A 15,335-nucleotide genomic window follows, 5' to 3' on the forward strand; every position below is an offset into this window, starting at 1 on the left:
TGGTTGTCACAATGACAATATGCTTTGGATATACTAAAAAAAGTATGGTGTTTCTAATTCGTAAACCAATTGCGATGCCCTTCGATCAAAATTTGAAGTTGGAAAATGATGCAAGTCAAGTGCTTATGAATGCTACCGTTGGTAGCTTGATCTACTTAACTATCTCACGTCCAAACTTGAGCTACATAGTTGGATTGGTGAGTCAGTCTATGTAGTCTAATAAGAAACCACATTTGGATGCCAAGGGATGCACATTGCGTTATGTGAGTACTACTTTGAATTATGCACTCATTTATAGGACTGATGATGAGCTAGAGCTCTATGATTACAAAAATGCAAATTGGATTGGTAACACATATGTCTACCAACGTATTCGTGTTTTCACTTGGGAGTGCTACTATCACATGGAGCACCAAGAAGCAATCTATCGTTGCTCTATTGAGTACAAAGACAAAGTATAAGGGTGTTACATGTGGCAGCATATGAAGTAGCATGGCTTGGATTGCTACTTCACGACTTTGGAGTACATATACAAAGGTCGGTTGTCATCTACTATGACATACTTAGGAGCATATAGTTGGGTTGAAACCAAATGTTTCAAGCAAAGATGAAGCACATTGAGGTGCATTCCCACTTTATCTAAAGGCAGGTCTTGGTAGGCAACATTGACCTTGAGTAGGTAACAATGGATGAGCAGGTTGCGGATATCTTCACGAAGGCCCTTAGAGCATTGGAAGTTGCGACAGTTTCGAGGGATGCTTGGCATATCGGAGATGGCGTCGAGCTTGAGGGAGAGTGTTGAGATGTTGAGATCAATATGTACTACTCCTCGATGACTCTCACCCATAGTCATCATCATTAACGCGCCTTGATGGATGTACATATCTTCACCAATGATACTACAACTGAACTACACCGACTTTGTTTACTTGTCGGAGTGATGGTACACTTATCCATCCAACTCGTAAAGAGCATTCCACACTAAACCGTTGTATTAGTTTTCTATTATCTTGTACTTTCCCCTTTATAATTTGTAGACTTTTTATCTCGAATAAGTGAAGTACAATAAATTTTGCCTCAATCTATGTGTGCACGCTTGCAAGAGCAAAAAATCTCTCCTACTTTATCTCTCAACACTTGATGTGTAAACAACAATATATACATGCAAAGTTGCAAAACGACTATGCAAAAATATCATGCTTTGATACCATATGTGAAAAGTCAAAAAGATAACATGACTGTGAAGCTCTCCATATGCCAAAACAGAGAGCCTAAGACAAAATTTATTTCCATATTTTAGAATATTCATGCTCTATTATTACTAGGCGATTTCCATGCCTTGGGTCTTCCGTAAGACCTTGGCATTAATTCATACAAGAGTATCTATGATGCCTTTTCTCGAACGGTGTGGACCAAATATACAATCCGAATTAATGCTCTTAAAGCAAATGAATGGCTATGCAAACACTAATTTCTAGAAAGGTTACCAGCTAGCTTATGTTCCCTGGACACGGTAGGATTGACAAGCGCAACATCAAATGGATGATGAAGATAGGTATGTCCTTTGGATTGTGCACCACAAACTGAGGCAAGTCCTCTATATGATGTTTCTAGAAACTACCACGCAACTCCTCAAAGATAGAGGTAGCTCTTGGGCATCTATTGGATCTCAAAGATGATGGCGTATTAGATGATGAAAGCTCTAAATGAATCTTACTTCCTAAAGCAGTTGTTCATGTGAATGTAGGCTCACAATGAGTGCAATTACTTGCCTCTAAATATTAGATGATTAGTGCAAATTCAAAGCTCCAATACCAATGTAACATGCAACAAATACGAAAGATTAGGACAAAATCAAGCAATTCACACAATCAAAAAGTATTTGCATTATTGATGAAATCTTGCATTATTGATGTTTTCTTTCTCAAAATAAATAGAGAGCAAATGGAAAGACGGATCTCTCAATGCAGAGAAGCAGATCTATGTGAAAGAATATAGCTGATCAGAGAGAGAGAGAGGGAGAGAGAGAGAGAGAGGGTCCAACCAACCCTCTCAAGTGGCCCCGACTCATTACCACCGTGCAATTTTCTTCCCACTACATAAATAAATTGTGCAACTGATACCTTAATGCAAGACTCAACTCGAGTCAATGCGAGATTACTGCCCTGATTAATGCAAGACTCAACTCAAGTCAATACGGGATTACTACCCTGACAAGTCTTTAGGAAGAAGGGAGACATGAACATGCCAATGGATCCAACACGATGTGGGCTACATATGGCCTCCAAAGCAAAGTTCTATGGCTGATTGGAACACCCAATGTGAGAGGGATCTAAATCTGATTGCAAGCTGCAAAACAGAGAATAGGGGAGCAAAAATGGCTGCTTCTGTGAATATATGCAATAGTAGAGATTCGGGAAGAAGACAGGTGTGAATAGCTACCAAAACACAAACAATTTCAATGAGAGTGATAGACGAAAACACAACAGATATGGAAACCAGGTGATGGAAAAAGATGGGTAGGAGATGATAGCATATAGAGCACGCTCAGCGATGAGCTAAGCAAAAACGCTAGCAAACTTGCTCCAATTTAGAAAAGGCTGAGGAGGAGGGACTGCTTTTAAGAGTGGTCTTGAGATATAGAATCCCATAGCTTAGTGGGGGCACTGAGGCGAGAAACAGAAGCATTGAGTTTGGTAATCCTCCAAGTTTGGCCCCAAATCTCAAAGTTTTTGTCGATTAATCTTTCCTTCATAGTGTGTGCACAATTATTTAGGGTACTGAGGCCTGCATCTCACGATGGAGTAATGCATTTGACCTAGGAATTGGACCAACACATAGCAATTATCCTGGGCTCCATGCTTTCGTTATCGAAGGGTTACACCACCGGTCAACCACACATACCTACCATTTATGCAAGAGGGTGTCCAGCTGACAAAGCCTAATCTAACAGCTTTGTGAACCACATACCCATTTTTGCAAGAATTTCCAACCAACAAAACCTACTCTAATAGATTGGTCTGGACATGCAAGTACTATGAACACGCTCCGTTGAGGTCACGGCTCGAGTAGTAAGTACACCTCTTGAAGATCACAGAGAAACACTCACACAAACAAGTCCCAAAAACATCTCAAATTACATCGCCACACTATTATGTAATCCTACACACAGAGTTATCACTCTCAACCATGATGAAACGACAAGGGGCTCATACATTGGAGACAGTTAACAACAATATTAGCAATATCCCTGACAATGAATTAATTATAGTCCTTGAAAACCAATGGACTGTAGGGCATGAAGGCAAAGCCTTAAAAGGTGATAAAAGAAAAGAAGCTTTTCTTTTGTAGAGATTTGTTAGCGCTACCTTTTGGCAAAAAGGGAGGGTGTATGTCGAGGAAATATTAGCCTGTGTACAGCAGAGAACCTCTGTGATGACCTTGCATATGCTTTTGATTTTTTCCCTCTCGTGTACAGCCCCCCACCAGAGTAAAAGGCGATACCTGCGTCTGTGTCTAGACGCCTTATTGCTGTTACACAATCATGTGGTTGCATCACAATAGGTAGCAAAGTCCTTCAAGTTTTTGAACTACATCAAAGTCAGTTTGAATCCAGTAAAATTCCATGCCATGGGAAACTTTTACCTTTGATTGTCTTGACAGAAAAATGTACTATCAGCATGTATTGAAATGAATTGTATGAAAACGTCTACATTCCACATACAGAAGCAATTAAAGCAATTCACACTGGTCGTAAATCTAGCTCATGAGTCCACGCTCCTTGATCCTGCATGTGAATATGCCAATATGCTTCGGCAATAGCTTCAGGATTCATCTTTGATTTCTCATCTTCTCCTTCCCTCTTCCTGAACAAGATTTAACCTCAACCATTAAACCCCCCCCCAATTTGGGAAGAATGAAGAACCTTGCAAAACATTTCAAGTGCAAAAGTGAAAAGAGATGATGGTGTAGGAGATTAGAAGTAAAGGAAAGTCAAAAGGCTTTATATTTACTATATAAAAGAGGTTGTGGGGCACTCATGTTTCAGTCTTCCGGTGTTCACCAAAAACAGTTTTAGGAACCAATGGAAAAAAGGAGAACATTGAAAATCTATTGGATTCTAGAGAAATTTAGCCGATTTCTATTGGTTTTTGCATTAAAATCCTCCAAATTTACCCGGTTTCCTTCAAGGCAACCCTCAGAACTAATTGAGAATTTTCAGTTTTTGTCCTTTAAAAATACACTAAAGGCCGGTTTTCTGTGAACACTGATTTCTTCACCTTTCATTGTCTTTCTTCTCTTTGAAGTTTCTATACTTTTTATAGGGCGCCCATGTTTCATTTCTTCACCTGTCATTGTCTTTTCTTCTCATTGAAGTTTCTATATTTTTTATATATTCTTTCTTAAAACATTAAGGCACAATCGACGCATTCGAACATATAATGAGCCCTTCATCTCAAAAAGTTTACCTCATGGAGCTTATCGGGCCATCCACGATAACATGGGCAACATGGATACCCTGAGGTTGAAACTCTCGTGCCAGACACTGAGCTAAAGCTCTCAAGGCAAACTTTCCACAAGCTACAAACAATGAAAGTGCAATTCAGATCGATGACAAGCTCATATACAACCCCTAAACCCTAAAGGCTCAAAATTGACAAGTTGATGCTACAAACTAACTACTGAGGCAGTTGAAGACGACACTGATTGTAACCTGTTTCAGCTGCCCCTTGTTGACCTTGAACAGAAGCAGATGAGCCGGTGAAAATGATGGTACCCTTTTTTTTCTCCAGCATACCAGGGAGAACCTAAGAGAAAATGAAAGGTAAAGCTTGAGAGGCTACACAAATAGTGTACCAACACATGCCTCCCCCCCCCCCCCACACAAAAAAAAACAGTCGCATGACGCATGACATATCAAAGCACACAAATAACCTCACACCTGTTGTGCACAAAAAAAATGCACCTAAAGATGGCAAACTAAGATTTCAAAGGTAGGTCCATTAGCATCAACAACCATTAAATATTCAAATGTACACCTAACTCCTTTCTTCATTAAGGCTGGTTTTAGAAGCCAAAACCAAAACACACACAGACATGTACGCAATCGCACGATAACACAAGTTACAAATATCCTCACACCTGTTGTGCACAAAAAAATGCACCTAAAGACGGCAAAGTCAGGGACTGTTGAAATCGCTCTGGGTCTATATCCATAAACTTTTGAGAAGGCTGCTCAGGAGCACTATTCACGTTGTAGACCTGGAAATCACAAAGGACAGCATAAGATCCTCAAACCATGTTTGTCTGTACATTTCATTCATGGATCAAAGCCATTCCCCCTTGTCATACCAATAACTCTACAAACCCAAAAGACCGGACGGACTCAAAAGCCTGCTTTACTTCCTTTAGGTCCGAGCAATCAACTCTTATGGCATATAAAAGGGCATTCGTTTCTTTTTCTGCAATATCCTTTACAAAACTCTCAAGTCTGGCTGCAAAAAGACAAGAGTGAGCTTCCTTCTTACAGCAAATCCTCGCCATAATGTATAGCACAGAAGCTTAAACATTAAGAGAAAACGGCTGCATGAATTCATGAGTATGAAGTCCCCATACACATTCTTAAACATCAGCATTGACATAAAAGTTCAGTTAAAACCCTCTAAAAGAGCTGAAAAGCAAAGGGTCAAAGGGAATGAGGACAAGGGTCATGAGACAAGGTCATGCCATAAGTATGGCCGCATGGGTAGAGACCCTAGGGCAAGGCCCTTCCGTTGTCCCCTTAGTCTCACAGTGCAAGCGTGCACACTTCTAAGTGTGAATGTGTGTGTGTCTCTGTATGCGGCTACATGGGCTGCTGGCCATGTACCCATCTAGAAATGTAGGTAATGGCTTTTTACTCAGACTAAGCAACCCAACAAGCAACGGCTGAGGCAAGCAACCCCTAAGGTCATGCAACATTTGGCAAGCTCATACCTTTGTTTCTGGCAAAAATGGCAACAGTATATCCTTCATGAACAAACCGCTGGGCAATGGAGTAACCAAGACCAGGACCGACGCCAACCACAGCAACAACCCCTTTTCGATCCGAGGTACAGGCATTGTTGTTCAACTTTAACATATTACGTCTCCTCGATGTATCTTCTTCCACACTTATCCTATCAGAAGGTGGCTGATGATACATGATGAAAGGCTGCTGCACAGTAGAGCTCGAGTATTGAGAAATATCGTTTTCTCGCCTCTCTTCCCTTTTTCTTCGCTTTGCTTTTTCCACATCCCCACCCTCCGCCATGACAGACTTGAATAAATGAAAAGGCCCCCACTACATGGGAGCTGCCATTAGAACTTCACCAGCCTCCTACCTACATCAAGATAGGCCCAAATTAGACAAAAATATGAACATTCTATAGACAAGAAAAACTAAAAGCTACAAAAGAGGCCCAGTGCTTGCATCAATTGCATGGTGTAAGCTTCTTTCTAATTGAACACAAGGACGCACAGACCTTAGTGAATGAAGTGACTAGCTGAGTGAGTCAGTGAGACCGAGTGGGTGTAAACGTGCATGCATACCTACATGCATACATACATATATATATCTATACACACACACACACACACACACACGTACATGCATGCATACATACATATAATCATATTCCGTTGTATGGTAGAATGTGTGCTGTCATGCATGGTTGAAACTAAGAGATTGACGTCGCAATGTAATCCTCATACATGTACTAGCCTCTCAAACAGATACAGAAATGCCACTGCAAGTAAATAATACACAATCCTTGATCTGCATGCTTGCATTCAGTTTGAGCAAAGAAGGGGGAAGAGGGAGGGTTTTTGGGTTGTTGGTGGGGGGGGGGGGGGGGGGGGGAACCTTTTAATGCTTGCAGAGTGTGAAGCGAAGGGTGATCAACAGTCCAAAAGATATGCAGGCAACGCACATTTGTACGTTCAAAGCCTTCTTCATCCGAGCTGTCGCGCAGGGAGCTCCTCAGCTTTTTACAGCGCACAAGCACGCACACCCATTCACACTTACCTTTTTTGCTTGCCCAATGCCCACACTCAAAGAATTTAGGCTGGTTACATACCCAAACATACTGCCCTTGAAGCGCTGGCGAGAATCTTTCAGCTGCTGCGTCCAAGCCTTGAAAGTAGGACTTGCGACACAGTTAAACGCTCCGGCTAGCTTCGAAGTAAGAGAGAGAGAGAGAGAGAGACAGCGATTTCTCTGGTTCAAGATTTGTTGTACACGCAAGAAAGCTAGGTGACAACTTGATTAATTTGCGGATGCGCAGAACTTCATGTAGCGAAGCCCTCATGTGCGCAGCCTTTGCAGCCTGCCCAAACCTTTTAGAAAACTTGTCCACCCAATATATATTGGGCATTGGTGTTACACACATAAGTTTGGGCATTGAAATTAAAATCTATGCGTAAAAGCAAAACCAAGCATGTATTCCATGCATCAGCAAGCTCAATTATCAACAGTAAGCTATTACGCCCATCACCAAAATTAGCTATTAGCTCCGCCAGCAAGACATGAGTGCGTTAAGTGTGCTCCGCCAGTATGACACGAGTGCAACTACAAAATAAGAATACGATTTCTACAACAAACTATATGTATGTGAAGAAGCCAAGCGAACCTCTTCCATCAAAACACCAACAATTTATTTGAAGACTAGAACAAATCAAAACACCACCAAACCATACTTATTTAGAGACTTAATCATGCACGACACAAAATTGTACATTTGACTCATCGACATATTGATTTGTACTTCACGACCTGCAAGACAACCACTACAAGACGTGCAAGACATATTGATTTATACTTCACGACCAGCAAGACAACCACTGCAAGGCCTTAAAGACATTGATTTGTCCTTCACGAATTGCAAAATAGAATTGTACACTCGAAATGTGATTTGTACTGCTTGAATGCATTAACAACATACAAATCAAGCTTCGACTCTACAGCAAACCGTACTTATGTGAAGATATAACCTTGCAAAACATGAGTACACAGATTTGTAATTGATGTTGGGTTGAGGCCACCACGGCCGTCGATCCGCGTGCTCTCTACACACTCTAGCTCCACTAACCCTTGATATATCTCTTATACAAAAAAGCAATAAAGAGACACTAGCTGTATTTGCTTGCAGCTGAGTGTTTCCCCCAAACCTCGTGCTCTTCTCTTCTTCTTCTTCTTCGTTCCCTTTTCCTTGCACGCACGCACTCAAGGCAACCGCCCCTTCAACTGGTATCAGAGCAGGTATTTCGATCCCGCCCTCCAACCCCTCCCCATCACCGTGTGTGCAAGCAATCCAAGCAAGATTGGAATCTCAACAGGCATCTCGAATCTAAATTTTGAAGCGATCGAGGAGTGCAGAATTCACATTGGGTACCATTGCAAAGCTTATGAGCAGAAGAAGAGAGTGTATGTGATTGTGTGTGAACACACACACACACACATTGAAATTCGACAACCAGTGGAGCTTGGGGAAATCAAAGCTTGAACAAGCATGTGAGCATTGCCTAGGGGAGTGTAACAAAACGAGCAAGTTCCGAGATTGGACACTCAAAATGCTAATTTGTACTTCTTAAATGCATTAACAACATAAAAATCAAGCTTCTCGAATGCATTTGTACTTTTCAAATGCATTCACAACATACAAATCAAGCTTCGACTCTACAACAAACCGTACTTATGTGAAGACATAACCATCCAAAACATGAGTACATGGATTTGTACTTGATGTTGGGTAAAGGCCGCCACGACCGCTGACCCTCGTGTACCCTCCCTACACACTCTAATTCCATTAACCCTTGATATATCTCTTATACCAAAAAGTAATAAAGAGACACTAGCTGTATATGCTTGCAACTGAGTGTTTCCCCCAAACCTTGTGCTCTTCTCTTCTTCTTCTTCTTCCCCTTTTCCTTGCACGCATGCGCATGACAACCGCCTCTGTGGGTTTTTCGATCCCAAGCCCCAACCCCTCCCCATCAACATGTGTGCAAGCAATCCAAGCAAGAATTGGAATCTCAACACGCATCTCATATCTGAATTCTGAAGCGGTCGAGGAGTGCAAAATTCGCATCAGGTACCATCGCAGAGCTTATGAGCAGAAGAAGAGAGTGTATGTGGCTGTGTGTGAACACACACACACACAAAGACATTGAAATCGAGCAACCACTGGAGCTTGGGGAAATTGAAGCTTGGAACAAGCATGTGAGCAGTACTTGGGGGAGTGTAACAAAACGAGCAGGTTCCGAGATTGGAGTAGGTAGCAGAAGATCTAGCACCGGCTCTTTGGTGGGGTGAGACACACACATACTCATATTGTAGCGTTGAGCAAAATCGATAAAAATCAGCATTGTTGAGCAAGTGGGCAACAGTGAGCATTATTATTTGGGGCAGAGTGGGAAGCAAGCTTGTGTGTGTTGCACACACACACTGTGTGCGTTTGTTGCACGTGTCAATGCAAGGGACTTGCCATACACTTTGTGCGAGCCACAAATGGCTACAAGCACACAACCAGACTAATATAGCAAGCTCAAGAGAGAGGGTGTGTCACTCACCGCCCTACACTTGCCTTCGTGGAGGATTCCTCGTCGAAGAAGAAGGAGCTACAGTCGTGTCGCGCTCAATCGGCTTGCCATCGTCGTGCTGTTGTCGCAATGCTCGATCGATCTCTCTCTCTCTCTCTCTCTCTCTCTCTCTCTCTCTCTCTCTCTCTCTCTCACACACACACACACACACACACACACACACACACACAAGGAGATGAAGAAGAAGAAGATGGAGATGGAGCAAGAGCACTCTTCAATTGCACAAATGAAAGAATGAGTGACTTTTTAGTTTGGTGACTTTTATATGAGCTTGTCCATTCACACTTGGGCGCCCATGCTTAGCCAACTAACCCTTGAATGTTCCAGTTAGAGTGCGCCTCTCATCGGCAATCACTCTACCCTTTTCCAATCGGACCGACAAGCCCGGCCCATGACTACTAGAAGTGGATGTTGGTGGGGTTAACATGCCCCCCTTCCTGATGTAGATTCCGTCCTAAGAATATAATAGTGCAGCATCGGGATCCACGATATGAGTACTTGTGTGAGAAGAAAAACAACATTGTGAAAGCTCAAAGGTAGCATGTGCAGGCATGCAATAAGTGAGATGCATACATGATATTCTAGGAAATGCAAAAGCAAATTCATGAATTGTAACATTGCCAACTAGAACAAGTGTAGTACTTGAATAAAATGCAATTGAAAATTAAGGTCTATTAGGTCGACTCTAAGAGAAGTACACAAGAGCTAGGGCTAAAGTAAGTACTAGATTGACCAACGTTAATTAAAAAATATCGACTAAAGACTAGTTAACGTAGGAATGCTCGTCGGGATCTAAGGACTAGTGATTTGGTCACTTATACCACTTAAGTGTGATCAACATAAAATACAAGGAAGTTTGTGCTATTTGATTTCTCTTTTTTTTTTCTCGTTTTCTTTTTTGTTGTTGTCATAGTTGCTACAAGTAGCTGGGGGACTCGAGGTCTCAAATACCAGCTTAAGCATAAACTAGCCGAGAGACTTGAGGTCTCAAATACTAGCTTAACACATGGACTTCCACAACACAAGTCATACAGGTGGAATAAGCTATAAAGAACTATATCCTCATAGCCTAAAACATTGCTAAAGTTACTACAATTAATAGACTATTTAGGAATTAAAGTCAGCAATTACGTGTCTTAGTTTAGCCTAAGGTCCTAATACCTACTTAAAGCCAATTAATAGACCAAACTCAAAGAGAAGAACAAGGTACTAGAAGTTTGAAAAAATTATAGCATCTAAATTGGCAATGTCACAACTTCATAAATTTTATGCATTGTTAGAAACTTAAATGACAAGATGCAAACATGTAACTGTGGAGAGCATAGATAAAATGAAGTAGTACACCTGATATAATGGAGAACATCCATTGTAACATGTAAACATCCATTTTTTTTGTCCTTTGAAGGCATCCTTATATAGTCACAAACTACACAATATTCACCACCAAACATCCACCTTCCAGAGGCACACCAGTGGGAAAAGGTACCAACACTTATTGAACACAATTAAAAAACATAAGGAACCCTAACCTAATTATTTGCACTCCCCCTAGAGAGTAAAGGGAATATGATATTGTAGAGATTGGGAGGGAACCCTAAGGCTGAACCCCTATCCTCGTCGTCGATAAAAACAAAGTCATCATCCGTGAAACCATATGTGCCATCCGTGTAATCATGTAATCTTCTTCATTATCAAAAGCGCCAATGTTTACTAAGAAGATCACTAGATGCCTATAGTCATCTTGGTCAAAAGGGTAGGCTTGTGCAATGGGAGAGACACTCTCTACTAAGTATGGATCAGTCGTGGTCAAAAGACATATCAGTCATTCTAACTCCTCGAAATTCCTCTCACATGCTAGCGTACCTACCAAATCCCATTCACAAGAAAGCACCAGAAAGACCATGTGAAACACGAGGGTACCTCTCACCCAAGGCAGTAGTGGATGACTCTAGCGTACTAACCATATCTGCACACATAGATAGATGATGGTTAGAGTGCAAATATTACAAAGGTCGTGTTCTTGTGCATAATCTGTTTTTATGATTTTATGTTATGTATAGCACTTGTAAGTTTCCACATTATTGTTTGGTGGCTCTTGGTCTTTTACTTTTTATCTTGTTTTTGTGAGTATAAAGCTTTATATATACATACCCTAGGATTGGAGATTGAGAGATCAGAGAGGAAGGTTAAGAGGGGCAAGTGAATGATGGATGTCAGCAAACACTCCCCCTCCCTGGGGTAGATCATACCTTTTGGAATGATGTCGTCATCTTTTGAAACCAATTGTTCCAAGTTGTTATGGGTGAAGACTTTAACCAATAGTTTTCGACCACCCTATGCATTTCATCTAGTTGCAAGGGTCACATGAATTTATTTGCAACTTTGTTGTAGGTGGTGAGCTTACAACAGGAGGTGCAAACTCTTCCTTGTTTGTATGGATATGTACAATGGTAGGTGGAGGTTGTGTCGAAGCTTCTATTTTCGTATAGGAACTACATGAAGAGAAAGAAGCTTCATTTGACTTCCCTGTTTCTGAGCTAGGTGGAACAAATCGTTCTTTCTTCGGTACCCAAACTAGCTCTGGAGCGGGTGTGTAGCATTCCGTGATTTTTTCCTTTCCGCGATCTTCAATTTGTTTTGGAGCCATAGGATTGAGCTCACATGGGCCAGGTGACAAGTAAGAGCACAATTTACATTTTGTCACCCAAATTTGATCATTTCCTTCATAGTAGCCTTGGGCTTCCAATATTTTTTTGGAAATCCAATGCAACGTTTTTTTACATTTCTTGGGATGAGTGAGACGTCTCTTACCCGGCTCCTGTCTTTGAGCACTAGCTATGGTCGCTAAAGAAGCTTTAGGGACCCACTTCTATGTTTCCTTTGTTATATTGGGATGGGTCTTGTGTGTCTCAAGCTTTATTTCAACTACATCGGTTGAAGCTCTAGAGAGTTGGGCTATGGAGACATATGGTTCAACCTCTTGGACATGCAATGCTTTGGGTTTTATTTTCTTAAGAGGCAATATCTCAGGGATTATGACTTGAGTGGCAGGGCTAAGAGTTGGTTTTTGCGTTGTGACACCCCCTGTCCCTCAATCAATAGTGCATTTGGTGGCTATCATCCACGTGCGTCCTGGGTTTATATTACCCTCCATAGTTCTAGCAGGCATGCCCAACAAATCTTGAGCTACAACCCCATTGTCATAACTGATAGAAGTGTGCCAGATTCCAAAAATCGCAGTTTTTTCTTGTTGACACCCTTGACTTGGATACTACTCTCAATAGAGGTGGCTTTCCCAACTGACACCACACCCCATATGATAGTAGATTATACTTAGCACCCGTGTCCAATAAGACGTTATATAGCACTTTTCCATATGCACTATTTAGCTCAATAGGGTATTGTAGAGCCGTGTCAGAGTCCAACCAATCATCCTCTGTTTCAACGTGGAATGCATGTGTAACTCCAAGGTTGGCCTCTCGTTGGCGTCTTATGCATTGTTGTCTCTCTTTCGCCTCAGCTTGAGCTTGTATCTTTTTTAATTCTGTCTATGCCTTGGCTGTCTTTTTTTGATGGATTGTACATAGCTCCTCTTGGCTTAAAGGATCATAATATATTTTAAATTTGCTACCATTGAGGAATCCAATGGTTTCAACTCCATCTAGAGTCTCAACACGAATGGTTCCTTGTGGGGTGATTTCACATACGCTATATGATCCTTTTTCCGCATATTTCAACTTTTTCTTTTCATTACGCACTCCATACCAACGTTGATATCTTTGTTCTTTAGATGACGATCAAACCATTTCTTCCTTCTATCTCTCTCCGCAAGGTTGCATTTTTGCACAGCTAATTGCCTCTCTTCATCTAGCCTTTCAAAGATATATAATCGTTCAACTAAGGGGTTACCATCCCAACCTTCTTGAGAAGCTACTCGAAGACTAGGAATGACAAACTCCCATGGCATAACCGCTTCTTGGCCATACACCATCTTAAACGGTGTGCAGTTAATGGCAATTTTGTACGCAGTACAATAAGCCCATAAAGCTGAAGTCAGCTTTAAATCCCAATCTGTGCGATGAGCTTCAACTGTCTTTGTCAAAATGGAGATGAGAGTTTTTTTGGTACTCTTAGCTTGGCCATTTGCTTGTGGATAATAAGGTCTGGACGTATGGTGAGCTATCATTAAGTTGGTAGTGAGTTCTTTCATCACTCCATTTATAAAATGAGTATCATTGTCACTCACAATCTCAAAGGGACAACCAAATCTTGTAATAATGTTCTCAAAGAGAAACTTGGTAGGTGACCTTGCATCAGCCTTGCGTGTCTCCCTGGCTTCCGCCCACTTTGTTACATAGTCAGTGGCAATGATAATATATCAAGATTGAGTGCTACGAGCTGCCGGACTAATTAGGCCTACAAAGTCCAAACCCCATTTTTCAAATGGTTGACTCACTTTAACAGGATGTAAGGGTATCTTATCCTTTCGTTGTGTGATCTTGTGACATTGGCATTCATCACATCTTTTTGCAAAAAGTGATGCATCCTTGAATAAGGTAGGCCACTAATAGCCTGATTGCAATACCTTTCTAGCTGTTAGTTCCCCTGAGAAATGTCCTCCGACTATATCCATGTGGGCTTCTTGCAGTATGTACAAACTCATTCTCACGGGCACAACGTCTAAGAATATTGTCCTTTCCTAGCCTGTAGAGAGTTCCTACAATGAGAGAATAAGGTTCACATTCTTTTAACAGTTTTCGAGCCATGTCCTTATGAAACTCTTTGGGTGGAAAACCATTAACTAGAAAGTTCACAATCTTCTCACTCCATTCAGGTATGGTCTCGACTAGGAATAGAGAAGTATCGGTCAATTTATCATCGACTCCAGTAGGGGCTTGACCATTGGGTATGCGAGACAAATGATCCACCATGACATGTCTTTTACCATGTCTCACCACAATGGTAAAATCAAACTCAAGGAGAATTAACAACCATCGTGTAATTCTTCCTGTGGAACAAGGTTTATTTGCTAGATACAACAAGGCTTGATGATCAACATAGAAAACAAACTTGCTGGCCAGAAGGTAGTAGAGAAATTTCTTCACTGCATAAATCATACCTAAACCTTCTCGCTCTGTAGTGGTGTAGTTTCTCTCAACATCATTCAATTGACGACTTGCAAAGCTAATGGTGTAGTCCAATTTATGTTCTCCTGGTTGAGGTAGGTCTTTTTCAATGACTCATAAGCATGGTCACACTCCGCGGTCCAGTGGAACTCAATAAGAATCTTGTACAAAGGACGAGCTATCTCGGAAAAGTTTAAAATAAACCGTCGTTAATATCCAGCATGGCCCATGAACCTTTGTACTCCTTTATAGTTTGTAGGTGGTGACAATTCAACAATGGCTTTAATTTTGCTCTCATTTGTGGAAATCCCATTTTTGGACACTATATGTCCTAAAATGATTCCATGTTTAACCCAAAATTGGCATTTGAAAGGGTTTAAGGAGATGCGATACAATCTGCACTTCTCAAACACTTTTCGTAATCATGATAGATGTTCTTTCCAAGAGGAATAAACACAAAGGTCATCTAAGAAAGCTTCGCAAAACTCCCTCAAATATTCTTTAAAAGCTATATTTATTAATCTTTGAAAGGTAGCGGGGGCATTGGTTAAGCCAAAAGCCATAACACAAAATGCAAACACTCCAAATTCG

General features: G+C 41.2%; 1 protein-coding gene across 8 annotated transcripts; it reads right to left on the reverse strand.

Moving 5' to 3' along the window:
• Positions 1-3,221: 3,221 nt before the first annotated feature.
• Positions 3,222-7,337, reverse strand: LOC147450416 (uncharacterized). Of its 8 annotated transcripts, none has more exons than XM_086519655.1 (8): positions 6,645-6,857; positions 5,977-6,362; positions 5,353-5,495; positions 5,143-5,262; positions 4,715-4,808; positions 4,470-4,581; positions 3,747-3,866; positions 3,222-3,575 (listed from the first exon to the last, which is right to left on the reverse strand). In XM_086519655.1, exons 2-8 carry the CDS (start codon positions 6,290-6,292, stop codon positions 3,365-3,367), a joined length of 1,116 nt encoding a protein of 371 aa, XP_086375781.1. In that variant the 5' UTR covers positions 6,293-6,362; positions 6,645-6,857; the 3' UTR covers positions 3,222-3,364. The 8 variants fall into 8 exon arrangements, 7 of the variants coding, with proteins under 7 accessions (XP_086375781.1, XP_086375780.1, XP_086375776.1 ...); XM_086519654.1 differs by having other exon boundaries at positions 3,395-3,531; positions 3,725-3,866; XR_015189128.1 differs by having other exon boundaries at positions 3,396-3,531; positions 3,646-3,866.
• Positions 7,338-15,335: the final 7,998 nt, after the last annotated feature.

This window comes from Adiantum capillus-veneris, chromosome 9 (assembly GCF_014529385.1).
Source record: "Adiantum capillus-veneris isolate H3 chromosome 9, ASM1452938v2, whole genome shotgun sequence".
Taxonomy (NCBI): Eukaryota; Viridiplantae; Streptophyta; class Polypodiopsida; order Polypodiales; family Pteridaceae; genus Adiantum; species Adiantum capillus-veneris.

Coding starts and splice junctions, on each gene's coding strand:
- LOC147450416 (XM_086519655.1), bottom strand. CDS start 6,292: ATGGCGGAGGGTGGGGATGTGGAAAAAGCAAAGCGAAGAAAAAGGGAA. Junction 5,496..5,976: donor CATTTTTGCCAGAAACAAAG/GTATGAGCTTGC, acceptor GTCTTTTTGCAG/CCAGACTTGAGAGTTTTGTA. Junction 4,809..5,142: donor CATTTTTTTGTGCACAACAG/GTGTGAGGATAT, acceptor ATTTTCTCTTAG/GTTCTCCCTGGTATGCTGGA.